The 21,163-nt window shown below is 33.3% G+C and overlaps 1 protein-coding gene across 10 annotated transcripts in view; it reads left to right on the plus strand.

The window, feature by feature from the left end:
- The window catches only part of LOC124638996 (rap1 GTPase-activating protein 1), a 267,806-nt gene that overhangs the window by 200,732 nt on the left and 45,911 nt on the right, over positions 1–21,163 (plus strand). For 2 of the 10 annotated variants that reach the window (XM_047176201.1, XM_047176202.1), the window contains exon 1: positions 11,489–11,773. The exons of the other annotated variants lie outside the window; for them this stretch is intronic. In XM_047176201.1, the coding sequence (XP_047032157.1) occupies positions 11,666–11,773 (108 nt within the window). In that variant the 5' untranslated portion in view covers positions 11,489–11,665. Of the gene's footprint in view, positions 1–11,488; positions 11,774–21,163 lie in introns of those variants that run through there. 10 annotated transcript variants of the gene reach the window in all.

The raw sequence follows: 21,163 nt of genomic DNA on the forward strand, positions 1-21,163 counted from the left end.
AATTAACTCGATTTGATTTGTCGCGTCTTTGTAACGTTGTAGGAGAAAAACATCATTTATTATGTTTTCTAACAAATTACATTCCCAAGTTGATATTTCTTTATCATGAAACTGAAACCTTGCCAAAATTTAACAATACTCTGAGAATTCTTTTGACACTTACAATGACTGATTTATCTTTCTTTTACTATTCTAATTTTTTCCAATGTTGAAACGCCCAATAAATTGTAATCATTCTTATTCAGTACTTATATAGTTGAATCCCTTAACAAATAACATCAGAATCTGTATTGTGTATCTGTTGAAGTCTATTTATATTAGTATTATCTGAAGGGTTCAAGAAACGTCGCCCTTCAAAATTGCTAATAATACTCAAGAAATTTATCAGAACATTGAACTCTGATCGTGGAGATCTGTAGAGCATCACGACCAATATAACTTAAACTTGTGTCTAGAATATTTCAAAGGCTTCAATAGGTCAATACAATTGGTCAATAAACTCTTAAACGATGCGCTTAAATATTTTCGCAAGGTTTTTGTTTTTGACATCCAAATCTGCTAACGATAGGCCATTAAAATTATGTTTGATTTCGAAAGGTCATAGAATTCAGGGTCAGCATTCATAGTTTGAAGTTGCTCATTATAAGTTTGACAGCGCTCTATTCGGTTCAAAACCTTTTGGAAAACGTCCAATTTAACACTGTTGAGCGGTTAAACACAGTTGGACTGGCACAGAGCTCAAAATTACTTGTATTTCGAAACAAACTTCGATTCAATGACTGGTGACTTGCGAATGTGTGGACGCTTATTAAATTGGTTTCGTTATTACAAATACTTCAGTATGACTATAGCAAACATTGGTTCGAAGCATAAAACATTGAAATCGACTTGTACATTGACAAATAATTTACCTATATGAACTTTAAGTTCTGAGTTGTAAATCCAGTGATTGGATTAGTCATTATTTGAAATAGATAGACAATTTATCATCAATACAAATATGCAATATTTTCTTGTAAAACGTAGAACGTCGAAGCTCATAATGATTGTGTTTACTGGAATTCAAGGTGATTCTTATTATAATAACGACTTTATTTTTAGATTTTATTACAGAAAAAAATACAACATTATTGTTGATTAATTCATATTTATTGATGAACTTCCTATCTTAGTATCAGGATAAGTAGTAACAGGTAACAACAAAGGCAAAAATTAACTTTAAACAATAGAACTAAAGCTGGTTTTCTGTTGTCATTGTTACAAGCCTTATGTAGCATCGTTTTCAGAACATGCTTAGTCAGCTAATTCTAATAAACTTTTATTAAAGCGCTAGGGGTGTTCAGTAGCGCGGAACATACCTGCGAGACAAGCCATACTTGGTTAGGAAAATACAAGTGGAAACGGAATTAAACGTCACTACGTAGAAACAGCCTATTGTGTGCTCCGAAGATATTTGAGCACGTGCCTTGAATAAATAGATTTCTACTTTAAGGAAAGAAAAGTTCTTGGTACGCTTATGACGTCAGTATGATTATTATGCTGCGAATGATAATGTTCTATCAAGAAAATCTCATTAACTGTTAAGGCATCATCTGTATTTGATAGTGTGAACTCATCTTCTCTTTAAATGTGAATGGCACATAAAATCAGTCTGGACTTTGGCTTTGAAATCGTATTATACTCGTAAAATATAAAGTTCTAATAAAAAATATTACTAACAGGACTAAATACATGTGCTCATCCATACCTACAAGTGCAGTGTAGATGAACTTTCGTCATGTACAGAGACGGATTCATATGCAGTACAGCCAACAACTGCTTAAGGGTCCCGCTTAGAAAAACGGGCCCGCACGCCGCGCGGGCATTGTTTAGTTAGATCGAGCTGATCAAATCACCACCGCAAAGCGCGGCTGTTGTAACTAAGCAATCGTCCATTTTTTAATTTAGGTGCCCCGAGTATTTTATTGCCTACGGGCCCCGACACGCCTAATCCGGCCCTGGCTATACCACATCTTCCAACAATAGATAGTTCTGTACGGTCCCACTTTCGCAACGGTTGAACATTGTCCCATAGTCCCATAATATTGTTATTGTAACTTTACGATGTGTTTGTTTTTATGTCGAAAGTGGGACAACGCGAGATTCTAAGTACGTATTACGTACCAAGTGTTAGTTTTATGGTGGGAAACTTAAACGTTTTATCTATGGGATCTCATTTTATGTGTCGACACAGCGATTAAGATTACGAACTCATAAAATTCTTATTTCAATGCTATAAATGGATTCATTTCATCTATTCTTTGCAAAAGATGTTTTTGTACTTTAATTTTGTTCTTTTTTTGGAGTGGCCGCAAATAAAAATAAAACTTCAGCAATTCACATTCGTTCTAGTATCGGTAAATCCTTCAATTGTAACTAAACAAAAATTACTGTTATACGTTGTACTTTTCTGTTTTTTTTTTTATCTCAGGGATTTATTTTACTGTTTGTTTTAAATATATTACCATATAAATAACGAAAGCTCCATTCCTCTTTATTCCTCTTTATTACAATATTGTGTACAGAAGATTCAGGGAATACATTGAATTACACACACATACAAAGATGTGTAAGTGTAGTAATTAAAGCTGATTTTTGTACCTGTACATTATTTTTGTATTTTGAAGTGGGAAGTACCTGAAATTATTGTGAGAATGTATTTATAGACACATATTTTCATAAAATGTATGCTCTCACAGGAAATCTTCGCTAGCATATTTCCAAGAATGTCAACTGGAATTTACACAGGATAAATTTTCCGTAATTCACATTATTTTAAAATGATATTTGCTCTTTGTGTAATTGTAATATTGTTAGGCTATTTATACATGGATGCGGATTATTTCATAGTAACATTGGCTGTGGTTTACCTGCATAAACAAAGGTGGTTTTAAAATGGATATCATTAATTTGCGTCATAACATGTTATAAAATAATTCAATGTTTACTGTTTAAATGCGATCAGCAATAGAATTTTTAATTATATATCTGAAATTGAATGATTAATATTTATATATTTGGATATGTTTTAATTTTACGTTATTTGTTTCAGGTACGTTTCTTCATTTTAATGATCAACAAAAATTGGAGCATTCCTATCTTCAAAGGTATGTCAATTCTCCCAGAACGTTCGAGCAATATTTTTCAGTAATCTCAATTGGTACTGCGTTGTCGTAACCCGTTTCATGTCTTCAGATACCGTCAACCCTTATCACGAAAGTATAAACATTTCCATAAAAAAATATGATCATAAACATTGTAAAGGGGGAACAAGTCACATCCCTTCTAGTTTCCATGTTTTTCTCCAATACTGTCAATGCGAAATCGCTGTTTTCGGGACAGGTTCATGCAGTAAAAAGCAATTCCCAAAAAGTTAATGTTCCCACTTTTTGTACCAATACTCGTATTTCTTACTGAAACTATTATAAACGTTTTTCTTAATGTGAAACTTATTAGATTTCTAAATTATGCAAATTATATAAAAATGACTTTTATTAGTAATTTTAGTACACGCAATAATGGTCATTGTAGTGATGGTGAGAAAGTTGAAAATCGTTTGGCATTTTCCATCAGATGCTGATGTATTGTCGAAGAGTGTACAATATTCCGGTCAGTGAGACACGCGATATAACGTGCACACATAGAAACACGCAATTTCTTCAGTAGCCATATTACCTACGATCTAGAAATTACACAGTAATTTCTATGGCAGCTATGCTTTATTAGTGTTGTTAAACACATTCTGTTTGATAAATGGCTGTTATAAGAACAATCTGTTCTGTTGCTATTTACTCTTTATCGTAAATCAAAGCAAGCGTGTGAAGATTATCTTCTGACAAACTGTTTTATTGCTAGAATTTCAAATTTATATCGACACAAAATCTTACCAAATAGTTTTGAAGCCACTTTAGCGTCAAACTCCGTAGATCACTAAAAATATGTCTAACATAATATCTTTATTTTTAGTATGAGAAAAAATCTTCTTCATAAGTACCCTTTAGATACCGTAAAGAACACTAAAAAAAGCTACAAAAACAAAAAAACTAAATGCTATGTTCGTGCAATTATTTCCGTCATGTAGCTTCGCTAGGTGAAGGTCGAGGCCATTAAGTTGGCTCGATGTGACTACGATTTTATGTCTTATTTTAATTAACGTGCGTATAAAACTGTCCCTGACTGACTAATTGGGGCACTTAATGACTTTATTATTGCTATTTATGACCTTTCTCCGTTTAACATTGAAACAAAGGTAGGTTTTATGATTATTGTTTGACACTAACATAGTTATATTCATACATTTCGTACATTTACACAGTATCAGTAATTTAGATCTCCTTGTTTCAAATAATTTATGCAATCAACAAATATAGCACACAAAAACACAGTTCTAATCAGTACACACCCAATATGAATATGATTGTGAAAAAAACATTAACCCATATCCATTTCATATTTAGGTAACATGTTAAATAATATTTAGCTAACCATTTATAGCAAAGGAAATATTTATACTGCAACGGACAGACAGACGTTTCATAACACCTTCAAACAAATATACAACATAGATATATGAAAGACGAAACCCAATATTTCACTTCCTAATGATATAGATTTCTGTTTTGATTTTGAAATCGCTGCATTGATTTATTGAGCCAATAAATTTTCCCTTCGCAAATATTTAGTGCTGAACGTTGTGAAGCATATTGTGTGTATTTCGATCAATTAATTTCATTTAATTAAAACATTTCATTTTCACATGACAGCTAATTATGGGAAGGTTTTATGAAATCTTCAAAGCTTAGATGTTCTGTCAATTCGTTTAATTGTTTGGAGTATAAGATACTTTATTTGTCAGAATTTTAATCACGGATGGGAATAATTAATTTCTCATTACAGTTATTTTTTTATTTGATATCCAATGCATTATTAATTTTGTTCCGTTTTTGTTTGTTTGTACATCTCCAAGGCTTCTGTGAAGATATGGTATCCGATACCTACAGAAAAAGTCGTGTACAAGTAAACCCTACAACCAGTTTAATCAAAAGACATCAGAATATATCGCTGACGTCAGAATAGAACCTTTACCTACTTCACACGGCATGTATTGAGTCTTATTTTACGATGCGAAAAACTTTTGTCACCCTGTCAATATTGATACCAGGATGAAAGACAAGCCAGGTAAACATATCTGATGTATTGTATCACTTTGTTTGAGTTGCAAAACCCTGTTAGGAAAATGAAACACGGCAATTTTGTTTTCAAATTAATTAAAATAGAAATGTAGGTACAGTTGAAGTATAAAAAAGTAACAGTTGAATGTGACTATTAGTGATAATTACCAGAAAGGTATAAGGTTAATTTGCAGTAGCCATTAATGTGAATAATTTTTAATTTAGTTATTTAAAGTATTGCCATTAGGTTAAGGAATGCTGAAGAATATACAACATGTAGGTAACGTAATTAACGAACACCCTCAAACACCCCAATTAGAATATTATGTTATAATCATAATACATACACTGAATTTTTAATTTAACATGTATATGTATTGTTATTTTCTAAATTAGTTATACCAATTCTTGGAGAACTTTTTGGTCATACTACTACGCACGCAAATATCGCGCCGCGCGCCGCTCGACTCGACACAACATAACGAAACTACGGAAAAAGCCGACAATACACGAAGTCTTATTACTTTGAGTTACGGTCTATTTGAATTTGTTTTGACTGTACAGGGTTAATATGACAATAATTTCCGTAGTTTTAATTATTTTTAGGATAAAAAATTACCTATATTAAAAACGATATAAATCGATTCATTAAACGATTCTGAACAAACTAATTTCAGGATGTGCGTTAATTAAGTTTCATGTTGAATAAAGATGTGTCGACAAGATGACTATACTGCTATGTCAGTGTATATTTACCCTTACATCGTTCTTCATGACCATAATAAAACATAATCACACATAATGTGAATGGTCACGTACCATTTTCAAACAAAAACGCGTCGTTTTCTATATTTTCTCTTCTCAGTTGGAAACAGCGAAAGTGTAATTTCAACAGTTATTAGAAAGCAAACAAATATTGGAGCAGGTGGACTATTATATGCTTATAAACATTAGATAGCAATAATCGTGATGAAGTAAGTAATATTTTATGAAGACATAGGTACTATGTATTTAATGTCAAAAATGGAACGATCATTCAGATATGGGACGGAAAAAGGCTTGTTTTAAAAAGCAGCAATAGAGCCATTTAAAAGGTGCAAACTAGAAACATTACATCACAGTTTCTCTCTCGGATGTCGTTTCAAAGCATGACATATCGGCCTTTGACGTCCATAAAGTACCTAGAGCATCAAAAGGGTCACCTATCCACTTCCATTCAAACAAAACTCAAATCTGTCAAAGGAAAGTTATAGAACAGAGAGAATCGCAGCTGCATCTTTGCTAATAGCAATAATTCAAGCGAAATACTACTAAGTTTTAAAATACCCAGCTTTGTACATTTTAATGCCCCAATTCGTCCAAACCATGCTCGTTTAAATGAGGGATCTGTAAATTAATCCCTTATTTAAAAGAAATACGTTTAAGTACACAGATTCGTTTTATTAAGTCAGTTGGCCGAGAAACATGGCTGGTTGCGAAAGAAATTCTTCTTTCGGGCTCTCGCTCGATAAAAGTTCGTTCAAGCGTTGTACTTTTGCATGATTGAATTTGAAACGAAATGGTATTTTTTTATTTCTGTTTTTTGTGTTAATCTATACTAATATTATAAAGAGGAAAACTTTGTTTGTTTGTTTGGTTGTAATGGATAAACACAAAAACTACTGGACCGATTTTAAATATTCTTTCACCATTAGAAAGCTATATTATCTGCGAGTAACATAGGCTATATTTTATTCCGGCGCGGGCATTAGCTCCCACGGGACGCGGGTGAAACCGCGGGAAAACGGCTAGTTAATAATATAAAGACCAACTTTTGATGAATAAGATGTATTTATTTAAAATAGATAGGTAGACCTGCTACAGAAGACTACATATGACTGAAAAGAGGTTTATTTGTGACATGAAGTCAGTTAGAGAAGTTTCAGTGATGTCATCATAGAGAATTTTCACTTTAAGACAAAAAGCCGTAGTTCATCTATAGGTGCTCTCAATATAAACATTTACGTTTTTATAATGTTAGTTAACACAGATAATTCCACAGGCGCCTAATAATTCAAGTCGAGTTGTCAAAGCGACTACCATAATCGATAATATTTTATGGCACTTCATTACGAATAAACAGCTCAGTTATCAGAGCAATAGATCACTACTAAACTGTATCTATTACTAATAGTATTGACTTTATAATGACGGTATGTCGGTCATCAGCCATGCTCTGTTACAATCGATTGTATTGAAAAAAGCGGATAATATCCCGCTGTTTACCAAGAAGCACTTTCTTCTTTCTTAGGGATAGCTTACAATCGTACTGGTACAATCAGTAGAAATAAAACTACAGTTTATATTTACAAACATGACAAAGAAAATGAGCAATGCATTTGACCACTGACGTACCGAACCCGACATCAATAAACATATATTCCCAATCGTGTCAATCGACCCGGCACCCAGAGGTGCGTAACTTTCGGATAATCTTACTAAATCTAAGAATGTTCGATCCTATTCTTCTGTGTTCTTGGACCCTTATTAATATGTATGAGACTTGAGTAAAGATTGTGCTGAAATTCGGACTAGCCGGGTTCCGATGGCAATAACATGACTGACCCTTGTCAGCAAATGGATTCCCTCGAAAAATAGATGGTGTTGTACTCATTTTTAGCTGGCATCAGACTCGAAACTTACATAAATCTTAGAGTCCCTCATACGTCTCCTGAGATATGGTTAGGCCTGTCCCTTTAATATTTATCAGTCCCAAAACAGAAAACAAAAAAGCATTTATTATATTTCGTGTGTTTTCAAAACGCACGATTCAAACGTTTCTGTGGTTTATTTATATGTCTTGTAAAATTAAAATGAACAGTGGACCTTGGATATAGTCGTTTACATAACCTTCAAACATCAGTTAAGAGATGACACAACGATGACTAGATATGACAACGTTTTTGTGATGCGTCAACGCGTAACTTTGACAAAAAAATACTAGCGTCAATTCCAGTTTCAAAAGGTTCTAATAGCAAGTAGTTGACAGTTTTGTTGCATTTGACAGCTGACAGTTTTCAAGAGATGATAGCACTTTTTCATGACTGGCAGGACTGTCAATTGCACCAAAAAACGGTCTGATCATAAACGGTTTTGGTTAAATTGAAGTTTGTTCCTACAACCATATTTTAACCCTCAACCGCCAAGTTTTAAGGCTACCTGAAATATGGGTCACTGGTCGTTTAGTCCAATATATCAGGCATGGGGTGTAAAGACTGCGAATTATTGAGATCACCATTTGAACTCGGGCCAAAATGGCCACAGCCTCATCTTTAAAATCTGTTTCGGAAAGGATTTTTTACCCTTTATTTTAACATTGTATTAAATTATATTACTACAACATCGGCAGGCCAATTTGACCTATAAAAAGGTTTAACCTGGCTCATTTACCTTTCAAGGGTTAAAATTAGTGAAGCATAATATTGACCGTAAACATAATGTGCATTTAAAAATAAATTTGTCACGTGAGCTTAGCGTAAGCGACATTAATATTATGTAGGTGAAAAGTTCTTCCAAAGTGTAAAAGCAATTTACCGGTAAAGTAAATAAAGTCTGATAATTTCCCAAGGCGCAGTTTTTTGTAGGTTTCATCACGATCAAAATGCAATCCTATATTGGTTTTGAGATAAGATTCTTACTAATTCATGACATGCAAAATTCTAATCATGATTATTGATTAAACAATTTAATTGATTAATATCAGCTAAAAAACAGAAGCAATTGCAAACTTATGTGTATAACGTCATTGAACTTTGTATTTCAAATCATTTCGGTCTAGAAATATTAAACAGTAATTACCTAAAAGCAACAATGTTGCCACACTAGTTAAATAAATAGTTCCATTATTTTCTGTTAGTATACACAATCTGCTAGCTGCATGTTATTTAAACAAACCAATTTGAGTTATTGTAATCACCATTAAAGCAAATACCACTGGCGCCACTTCTTGGCTCCCAATCAACATATTAATAATGTTGTCTTAACATTTTGGAAAATTACCAATCACCTCAGTTCTTATTCTTTTAAAGAATTTGTTGTATTTCATAACGTTCATAAAAACAGCTACAAGACTACGAAGTTAAGAAGACTGCTCACAAAGATGTCTAAATTAATAAACTTAGCTCGTCTTCTCTTCATTCTATTTCGCTTCTCAAGATAAAGTATAATAAGTGTAAAATGTGGTAAAAACAAGTGCATCGGAGTACTTGGGCTAAGGGCTTCCGCTTGGCAAACTTTTCAATCGGACCACTTTACAGTGGGCCAAGTTTATCCTTTGAGACTTTGTAGTCTCCCTCCCCTATTTTGGTAACCAAATTGCACGAATAACGGTCTATGTAGAAACAAAGCTTTGACCGGAACTGTATAGTGTTTTTTGAAACTTTTACGTAAAAAAATGTGAAAAGTATTTTTTTTTTTGTAAAATTATCTTTTAGATGTTTTTTTTTTTTTTTTTTTTTTGAGAGATTCAATGGAATTTTGAATCGTATTTGCAAACAATAACTTCATTATTAAAATGTCAATTACTTACGTCTGATGCACAATGTCGACTCAATTGAAGTTCAATTTTAAGAATTCATAAAAAAATCCAAAAATTACTAGAGGTTTCATTTAACTGCATAAAAAATATTCATCATATCATATGTGGGAGACACCAAAGTCTTGCAAATATACGATTGTTTTGAAATTGATTGTCACTCGTTCATTATTCTACCTCGCAAATTATTTCGCAACGCAAATTCTCAAGCAACTTTGTAGAGCAGCGTTTAGTTAATCTTTATTTCTTGTGAGAACGAGCGCAATTCCAGTAATAATTAACGACTTTTGTATCGAGAATAACATATAATACAATTTGTTGTATCCCCACATGTGTTGTAGCTAATATAATATGCAGCAACTTACCGTAACTACGATCTATCTCCGTCAGATCCACTGGGACTATAATTTGGGTGGAAATAATGAAATGCTATAAGTTCTGTAGTTATGTATTATTCATTACAGCTCCTGTCTCGTTCCTGAAATATATTGAAATGGAAAAGGTCTATAATAAAAGTACTCCACGGTACCTCTTCATTTCATATTTTCTACGACCCTTATAAACTTGAGATCTTTATAGGAGTAAAGTATGCATGGTTTTGTCAGTTGCTGGGCATAGTTTGTGAAGGCGCATTTATCACTAGACGGCATAAAATATGAGAAGCAGCCTCGTAATATTTTCAAAGTGTTCAGTGTCAGTTTGTTTTACTCGCAGCTGATATATCATCGGCCAATTGAGGACGAAGTACTCGAGTATTTCAACGAATATTTACGCCTTTGTATCAGCGCTTTCAGATGTGTTCCACAAACTCAAACTGAGATTAAGAAACGCTTTCAAAGCAATTTTCTCACAGTGAAAGATTTGAAACGTTATAGTTACTATGTGTTAAGTGTCTACTGTTTACAAATGCGGTGTCCGCATTTTTTCACATGGCGATTACTACTTTGAATCTACCACTTTCTTCTTAGCAAACAGTTTTGTATTTAAACTTTTTGTTCGCATTCCACTAGAGGTCATTTTGTACAAAACGAAACATTGAACCATTGTTCTTTTTCAACTGGAAACATTTGTCTTTTGTTTCAAATAACCTCGTGGCCGGGCTTTCCTTCATTCATTAACTTTTCTGGAGACAAGTGGAAACCCGTGTGTAGCTGGTCTCGGAATTCCGAAATTGAATCTCAACTTAATTTAGACCACGTTAGGGATTATTTTGCAACGAAATTGTTGTCAAAGCGGTTGCAGGATGGTTTAAATTGGACAGATAATGAGGGAGTTTCTTTTTACGATGTTTGTGATTGTACTCCGGTTGTATTTAGATGGTACCAGATTGTTTTAAGTTTATTACGAACAAGATTTACACAAAGTAATTTTTTGAGTGTTCTGTTTTTTGCTTACGAAAGAAGAGCGGAACGACGTCAATTATGTTCAAAGCTAAGCAATTATTGTTTTTGTATATTTAATAAAAATAATTGCAGTCTAAGTCGTAACATGATATCCGCACACTCCGTTTCGTGTTTCCTTTAGATGTTTTGGCATTAAATGTAAATCGTTTTCTTTTATTCAATAGAATAATTGGAATAGGAACGTATCTAAAGCGACCTAGGTAAGTTGTGTATGCAAATGTTCCCGTTATCACACCTATTTTCCTGGTAGGCACTTGCTATCGGTCGTGTTATATACTCGTCAACACTACTGCCACAGTTTTCGTGTCATCATTTTCCTCTGTCAATTCAGTCTGAACGAACGCATTGTTTCATGAGCGTTTTAATTCGGTAGTGTGATTATTATTTTATCAGTGTGCTACAAATTTGATAAAAGTGCGCCAAAGGAACTTTAATATGCAATGAGACTTGACTAAATTTTGCACTGTTTTTGTGAGAAAATGTTTTCGACGCGAAGAAGACTTTCGTTAAATACATTAGTGGAAAGGGTTTTATCAAAAAGAAGGGACTCCAAGGATTCTCCACTCTCATCGCCTCTGTCCGACGAGGTAATACTCTTGTTATTTTTTATTTTCTTCTGTGAAATATTTGTAAATAATAATGCGTAAAAACGACCGTTTAGCCTTGAAAATCCGCCAATGTTATCGACGCCTGATTACAGTCATGATTCGGGCTTCAGAATATCGTATTACGAAATAGTCTGCATTGGCATTGATGAGATAAAAAATAATTAATTATTGGTATTTAATAAGGTCCCAATGGCGGAATTTTATCAGTGACATTCTATATTAAAACTATAGAGGTTTGTAATCAAAAGCTTTTGTTTGATTGTAAAATTTGTCGTGCTACTCGACTAAATTGAGTTGTCTGTTTATCTAAGAGCGGTTTGGCAGTCGTTGAATACCTGCCAAGAGCATAATTTAAGAAGGGCGCCCGCGCATTAGATTTTGGCAATTAGATTGCTTCAGGGCTGTCAAATAATGACGTATCTTTTTTATTCACAATTTTCGCAACCTCCTAGCAATAAGAATGCAAAAGTTTAATTCTAATTAGGTAACTTCTAAACGGATATTCGTACGTACTCTTGCGAAAATGGGTAATGTGCCGTCACTTATCGCATTCTCAATACATTTTTAAAGTGTCGTAAACAACCTTAAGGTAATGCGAACGCTTGACAGTATTTTGAAACTTGGAAATTGTTAATTAAATTCTTATTGCTATACTTGTGCTTAACTTGTCAAAGAATTCATATTATGTTTATAATAAAGGTTTTTGTTGTTTTAAATGTTGCATGATTAGTTAGAGAATGAGAAATAATAACCGTCTCCATACAAATGATGCCAATACCTACAGCATTTTGGTACAAAGTTGTTAAAATTTAACGACTTCTACGTGACCACTAGATAGACCATAATGCCATTATTGCCATTAATGATAGAATATTGATTAAAACAGCTTTTGTTGTGTTTCGTCATTTATTTAATTATGTTATCGTTGACATTTCTGCGACTCTTTCGAATGCAATTTGAAACGTGTAAATGTACATAACTATATAAGTTTCTAATTACATTGATAGTTTTAATTTATTCTTGTCAGCGAAGGCCAACCATATGTGCTAAGACTGAAAAGTGTACAAAACTGAAAAGTATTAATTTTATTTATTTGGACTCATTTCGTGAATCGTCTACTTCTCTCTTGCTTCTAGCAGACACAACCATAAAAAATGACAATTTAATGACTTGATAATGAAATCAAAATTGACGCACCCATAACTTTTCCTTTCAACATCATTTTAGTAACTCACGCACGTGTCATAGGTATAAAGCCCACCTACATTATATTAATCAACTCTTGGTTTTCATTTATTAATAAACTATTTAGGTACTGAGTTTTTGTGTAAATAATTAGTTTCACAGGCGTTTCTCTGCTATAGTTTTATAGTGTAGTACTTATGTACTTCTGAAAAGTAATAGGTAATTCCTTTGTAAATACCTACTATGTTTGCTTGTTTGAAATTATGGCTGACAAATCAAATGCCAAGTTTCATTACACCAGCCAGCCTTGTTCATTGAAACAAATTGATTATGTAGTTCCAAATTATTATTTAAAAAAAAAAACGAAATAGAGTCATAAAATTTTACTAGCCACATTAAAGTACTGTATTACTAACACGCATATTCTAAGGTGCGATCGATAAACACTGAGTGAAAATGTCGAGTTCATCGCCATACGATACGGCTGATGTATTACAAGGTCAGGCAACCTTCGTGCTTTCAGTTTACGAAGTACTGATAAAGGGTGTAAAGCTAGGTACAGACGGTGCGTCAAAATGCACGCGTTGCCGATTACGCACACACAGGTCCAGCAGACCACGTATAAAATGACAGCACGAGTGTGACTCGCGGCGAACGCAAAATGTCTGCCCGCTTACTTTTGCACGCCCAGTCTATACGAAGCTTAAAGCTACGCGTATTTTACACGAACAAGCATTTTTAGCACGACTGTTTTTTTTTTTTTTTTTATACAAGGACTGTTTCTTTTATCAAGAACGCCTCGTCTGTTCATAGCTTTATAGTTCTAATCCTTTCGCGGCAACATGTCTATTGGTATTATCAACAACAACCGTTGCGATGATGTCATGAATGGTAATGCGTTCACCTTGCCATGGTGTTGTGTACAATTAAATGAAGGGCTAGACATCTTGACACTATTTTTTTCACTAAAGAATGACCTTTATTCATTGACAAAAATTCGATATCAACTACTTACTCATCGGGCTGAAATTTGGAGGCGTAGAGTTATCTTCGATGACTTGTACTTTAGTTTTCATGGGATTTGGTAAATGCAATTTTATCAATGTAAGAAATGTAATGTTATTGCAACATGAAAAATTTTGCGTGCTGGACGGATTGAGTCGTAATTAGTCTACATAAGCTCTGCATGGACTTAAGACTGCCACGTTTTCGATCTAGGAAAATACAGTTTCTGCATATTTTCCTTCACCATTCTGCGCAACGGTAATGAAACAAATAAAACATTAGCACTCAATGTAATTTGTGTGTAATTTATTTTAGTGTTTTGGTGCGTGCACAGCATTTTAGGCCCCGCATAAAGGAGCTACGTTAATAAAGTAGAAAATAAACAGTAACCTTGACTTTAAGCAGCGACATTTTATTAACATTACGATTTCTCTGGGGTCTCAAACTAGACACAGCGGCGTGTCACGTTGGATATTGACTCATTTTTATTAAGTGACAGCCCTGACAGTGACTAACTCGATTGTTTATTTTGAAAAAGAGTTTACGATTAACAACGGTCACAATTACTGATTATATATTATCAAGATAGCCGTTAGCGTGATTCAGATCGAGGTACTTAGATAATAGAAATATTTATAAGTACAAGTTTTTGAATGCGTTTATAATTTTCTTTTTCTTCCTTCTTTAACCAAAATTACTGTAATAATCTTTCTTGAATTACTTCCTACCAATCATTCGCTGATCCAACCGTCCGACACATGCATTGTGGTTTTACTTTCTCTATAACGTTCCGGCCATATGGTTTGTCATTGTTGCCATAACGACAGTTGCCCACGCGCAGGTGTCAACAAACAGCTGTTATTTGTACGCAGCGTATAGTAACACCCCATTTTTGGGTTCGTTGGTGTACTGATAACATTTCTGTTTGCGTTTTTTTTATTTATCGTGCCGTAGAAAAAAAAAATGTGTAGGGATAGAATATTTTATTTATCAAAACAATTGCACTGTTAGGGATAAATACATATGTCAAGGCCATAAAGCCACTAAAGATTAAAATATTTCTTCACCTAAATAGAACCAGCAATATATATATTTGTATATATAGCATTTTTCCCTGATCAAGCTAAACCGATGACGTCAATAGAACTTTAGGTAGGTATATTCCCATAAAACATACCTTGCTTATCGAACAGACCGACCGTAAACAAACTACCTATTAACACTTTGTTAATTAATATTGGCAGTTAAATCAACCACAACGCATAATGAGACCTTGCATATTCAACTAATTAATTTAATAGTTGCTATCTGAGGTACGGTTCAGGTAGTTGTGAATCGTGGTAGAAATATTTTTATGTCTATTTAAATCACATCGGTTTATGTAGGTACTAAAAGTACGAGAGGTTTCAGACCATAAGTATACCAAAATTATGAGAATAAAGATATTCTTCTTTTGAAATATATTTTTTTGCCCTGTTCGTTTATTAAATTCTTACTATACATATTTTTCCAAATAATATGAAATATTTGATTGACCCCTGATTTCTTTGCTCCATCCAAAGACACGTCACATTGAACTTCATGAAGTATGTAAAAAATAACTATGTCGATGAGGTCGATGCCTCAAATTGACAAGACAATATGTTCGTGACAATACTGACGACTAATAATTATCGTATTAATTAAATTCTCGTTTTTGTCGATAGCCAAGAACTCATGTCTATAATTTGAGTATTAAAAAGTACGTTTAAAAATTAATTCTTCATAAATTATACATAGGTAAGTAATTTCTACATTATTTGCGTTTAAATGTGTCCTAAAAATGAATGAATAAATAAAGACTTATCGATGTTTTAGTCCCATCATTAATAATTCTTCTTACGTGTTAGGAACTCGTCATTCTTACTAAAACACCGCATTAAATATCCCTGAAATATCATCACGATTCGATCATTCAAATTAACCAAATCGATTATTTCCATGCAAACTTGTTTGTATTGTATTGAAATAAAAATAAATCAATGACATCGGCTTGTTATTGTGAGCAAATTTTATGTGGGAATTATGAATAGTTTTCTCGATAAATATATAAGATTATTTGCATTGAATGCTATTTATAAGGGTGTGTAGGTATTTCTTTAGGTATTGTCGTGTAGGGACACAATAGGAAGACTTGTAAAGAACCAGACTATGGTAACACATAAGCTGTGAGGGTCTGACTCACCAAGGTAATTGAAGCCATGTATTGAAGGGCTCCGGTATTGAATAGATACCTCAAACACAATACCTAAGTACTACAGTTCCAATATTACTATGACTCAGAGTAAATATACGGTAGATAACAATATTTATATTTGTAGTGATAGGTATCGAGTAAGTTATTAATTTAGTTAGTTTAATGTGAAAAACACATTAAAATATTACTTTAGTACATTATGTAGGTACCTTCCTCTTATAAAGCTTGACTTTAAATTCGAAATATGGGGGTACAACTTAATTCCGAAACAATGTCAGGCACAGGATTTTCCAAGTGGAAAACAATACAAAATCATTGTACTCAAATGTATCGAAACAATAGTGTTTTTATAAATAACAATACTTCATTAGCAGGAAAAAACAACAGCACGATTTTTTGCGTTTTATCCCGTTGCGATGTAGCGTTCCATTAATCTAAATATAATCCAATCAGTTTTGTTTTGCAAAAATAAAATAATACTAAATAACAACGCTTTCGCATAATATATTTTATAAGATTACTTTTTTTCTGCTAGCAGATATTATAAAGTAGCATTTAAAATATCAAGACAGCATCACTTGCTGCGGGTTGTTCGAAAGAGATACCGCGGCCCTGGTACATAAAAGGCCTAGGACGGAACACGACGGTTTTTAGTCAGTAAGAGTCTGACACTCCCTCACCGCTGCTAACCCACAGCGGGAGGGGTCATTTGATGATTTTTGACGTCGGAAAAAATAAATAAAATAAAGGTAGCATCCCTTGTTAAATGGGTGTTTTTAGCACTGAGGTATTTTTTCAAATCAGTCCAATAGTTCCAGGTATTACCGCTTTTTGGCAAACTATTTAACTTTACAATATAACAATATATAAATATTACACGAAAGGTAGCCTCTATCCCCACATTTTATTTCTCATTTTTCACTACAAGAAAAGACCTAAGCCTCACACGACGAGGATCGGAAAAGTCGATTTTGCCATAGTGCAGCTGAGTACATGTAAGCCGTGGTACATTTGAATATATCGGACTATACTTAGGATATTTCCCAACATACTTATCGCGTTCTCAGTGTCGATGTTAAGCATCCAAGGAAATTCAGTCTGAGATAGGAATTTAAGACATGTGAACTGACATTCAGTGTATTACGGATCCGTGTTATTCAATTGTGTCATGTTTTGTACAATTCGCTGAGATATAAAGAGCTGTCCGATATCAATTCTTTGATTTTCTATCGTTCTTACTTTGTTCCGTTTACTACCTACGTGGTTCTTTTGGTATCAGGTTTCAGTGACTTGAATTAAATATAGACGTGATGATGTAATGTTTTGAATTAGATTCAAATTAAGGATGATTTGGTCAATAACATAACAATGTTAGATGCCTTATTATTTAACAAACATGACTTCTTATCATATATTTATTTATACCATGAATATGTCACATTTATAATTTGAAATATCTGGACTGTGATTCAGTTAATGTTCAGTGCCGAGGAAGCAATTTTGCAGAGTAATTGTAAGTGCTCTTTTTGTCTGCATTTAGAGATAATTTTTCAGTCTACCTGAAGGTCATACATAACATCTTAATGTGTGCAAATATGAATGATATCATTGCATAAAATATAGCAGGCGTGGACTTAAGTACTGGAAATAGTCTCAATTACTAGCACTTTAAATTCTTCTGTAATGGCACAGATTTAGAATAGCATGCATATTATTTACGTCGAAATAATTATTTGTAGCAGCAGCTACAGCTACTAAAAGTATTTCTAACAATCCAATGTTCAAGAGAATTCTAGTCCAAACTCAAACTATGTAGTTTTGTGCTGCACCGCAGAACACAAAATTGCTTTTTATTGGATTCGGAGTGAAATCTCAACTAATCTGCCAGTGTCATTCACAACATGGTTTATAAGTATACTTAAATACGTATTGTGTAATTATAAATCAGTAACTAATTTTGCAGTGTCGTGCACGCGAAACCACGCATCATAAATAAAGCAAGTCTTTCATTGCACGTGAATGGGAGCGATTAATTCGGTGTCAATGTACTAATCAGGGCAGCCAGTGCCAATCAATGTGTTGATTTGAGTCCATAATGCCAGCTTTGTTACGCTTTGTAATGAGCGATTGAAGCGCTTTATTTTGACGCCGTAGTTAATAATAAAGCTCTATTTTGTTCATTTTTGGTTTGACATTTAATTTGTCGATGTTGCTTTATTATCAAAAATAAAAATTAGTGTTAACTACTGTAATGTTAACGCAATTTTAATTAACATTTCAAAAATGTATGCCTCGCATACGTCACATTTTTTTCCTTTTCACGCACTTCTAAACAATGGGGTTACGAAACGCAGAATTACATAAAACATTTCTATTTACCATTTCATTTGTATATTTTAAGGAGTGAGTCAATAATGACTCATGAAGTTTCCCTTTCGCCAAAACGGCTCGATCGTCCAGTTTGACGTAAATGATCTCTGCGGTTTGAAACGATAGAAACTTCGCTCCTTATTGGGCCATTCAGTGCAGTCTTCTTTTCATGAATTTCACCCATTGTGCACAGACTTTCAACTAAATTAATTTGTCCATTACATGGTTTCCTTTGATATAAAACGTATTCTATCTTTTGTGCGAAGTTCTGTCATTGAACTTTTGAACAGTTGCCTCATCATCAATGATCAAAGGTAAGTGTTTTTCAAAAACCGACGCATTTTCATTGGAATGAATATTTTTAAGAATAGTGGGGCGAGTTTATTGGACCGATAAAGAACACAACATTTACATGACATGAGGCCTGAGGAGCAGGTAAAGTCTGCCCCAGTCACGGCTCTGACTCATAGGTGTCTCATTGTATCATTGCCAACAGGCCACACAAATTATCTATGCGATCAGATATCTCAGCAGCAATCTTATTACAAAGCAATTAGGTTCAGATTTGTATGACCACCGTTTATCTAACACCTAATAACTTTGTAGTCCACGTAATAGTCTTGCAGTCTGAATAAATCGGCGCACGATGGTGTAATACCCTGAGACAGTGGCGTTGTTTGCAAATAGAATATGCAATGAGACTTTGCAATACTTTTTCTACTGGCATTTTCTAAGCACGTTTTAATAGGCTTCCTTATATTTGAGAGAATTGTCAGGTTGAAATATTGAGCGTCTAATAGAGTTTTTAGCTTGCTGGTCACGTAAAGTCACGTTATGTCCGAGTGCATTTAAGATTTATGTTCTTTGGTCTTTCCTTTATCATCAGTGAGCAAATTAACTGTTGAAGACTGTGTAATGAATTAGAATTTTCTAGTACCATGATGTGAGATGTTTTTGTGGCAATAAATCACATAGATACAATGTTAATTGGTAGTCAACACAGTTCTCATTATTTAATGTTTAACTTAAAATTGTTTGCTATTTAATTAACTACCTTTTGTTCTATGTAAGCCTCGAATTATTTTTGAAAGTTTTGTTTAAAAGAATTTTCTTTTGAATTCAGTTGTTTGAAAAGCAAATTTAAGGTTTCAAGTAGGTTTCTTTTGTTTTGGTCCATTGTCTAGTAATCTGTCTGGTAAACCCATCTGTGCACTGTCTGGTTTTCTCAAGCGATGTTTGTAACTACATTCTTTCTAGGTATAGAATAATAAAGTATATCAACTTTGAAATATGTAGTAGCTGCGAATGAAAGATCAGGTAAACACCGCATAAAAATTTGCACCTGTGTAAATTGTGCCGATCTATCTACCTATGTGTACCATGCACAACTACGATCGGAATTTGCTTATGTAAATACTGAATAAATTTTGAAAACGAAGCCGCCAACATTTTGGCTGTAAATTCATGATTCTGAACTGATATTGATACTGATAAAAACAGTTGAAAAAAAAAAAAACATGTTTTGTACTACAAGCGAATTAATAGCTTAAAAATCAAACAGCTACACTAATTATCACGATCCTTATGATTGATGAATAAAAATCACGAAGTATAGACATGAACGATGACGTCATCAGAGTAGGATAAAATGCTAGAAGTTGCAGCAGGCTTTTGTTAAACAGTTGAACACGTTAGATTGACATAATCGGCATAACTGCTCAATCGTTCAATCAAACATTCAGTGCTAATCTTAAAATATTATTACTAGTTTAATATTAAGTAAACAAGTTACAAAATGACCACTAAATAATACTACAAAATATAGTGTTTTGTATTGCAATAACTTGACTTAATAATGATATATTAATGTTTATAATAAAGTGTGCACGCTATATTTTCGACGTTTCCTTGTATTATTACAGTCATGAATTGTGTCTATTATGTGCGAACGTGTTCTTTAATCTGATTTAATATTTATTCAGTTTTTATTTTTAAGTTATTTTAGTAATATGAATAAGCAGGTTGTTCTTGTTCCAAATGTAAGTGCATATTTTTATAAATTTTCTCAAATAATGTTTATTTAATTTTCGTGACTAAATTCGGGAATTTGTGCTATGTTCTTAAATGAGTGACAAATAAGTTAATAGGTACGTACAAATAAGATGGTATTTGTTATATAATGACGTGAAACTTGAATGAAAATAGTTCTGAATCGGCACAAATATTTAGTAAACTTCCGTAGTCTCAATTTCTTCCTGTATATTTTTGGGAACTGCATTCGCTCGATCGATTGGACCCGACTGAACTAAAAATAGTATTCAAGTGACCTAGTAAAGGAGTTTGTAAGAGAATTTGATTTCTATATGAGAAAAACTTATATAGCAGTCATTCAATGAGTGCCTAGATGTGTTATAAAGTATAAAGATTGTTCGGTTTTTATTTTTAAAGTATACAGTATTTTAATGTTAATGTTACTAAAATATCTACATCTATAAATACCTAGGTTTTCATTTATATTTGGAATCCAATTATGCTTCACTAACCGTACAAAACGAACAGAATTATTTTTAAAA

Source organism: Helicoverpa zea, chromosome 18, assembly GCF_022581195.2.
Source record: "Helicoverpa zea isolate HzStark_Cry1AcR chromosome 18, ilHelZeax1.1, whole genome shotgun sequence".
In the NCBI taxonomy this organism is placed as follows: Eukaryota; Metazoa; Arthropoda; class Insecta; order Lepidoptera; family Noctuidae; genus Helicoverpa; species Helicoverpa zea.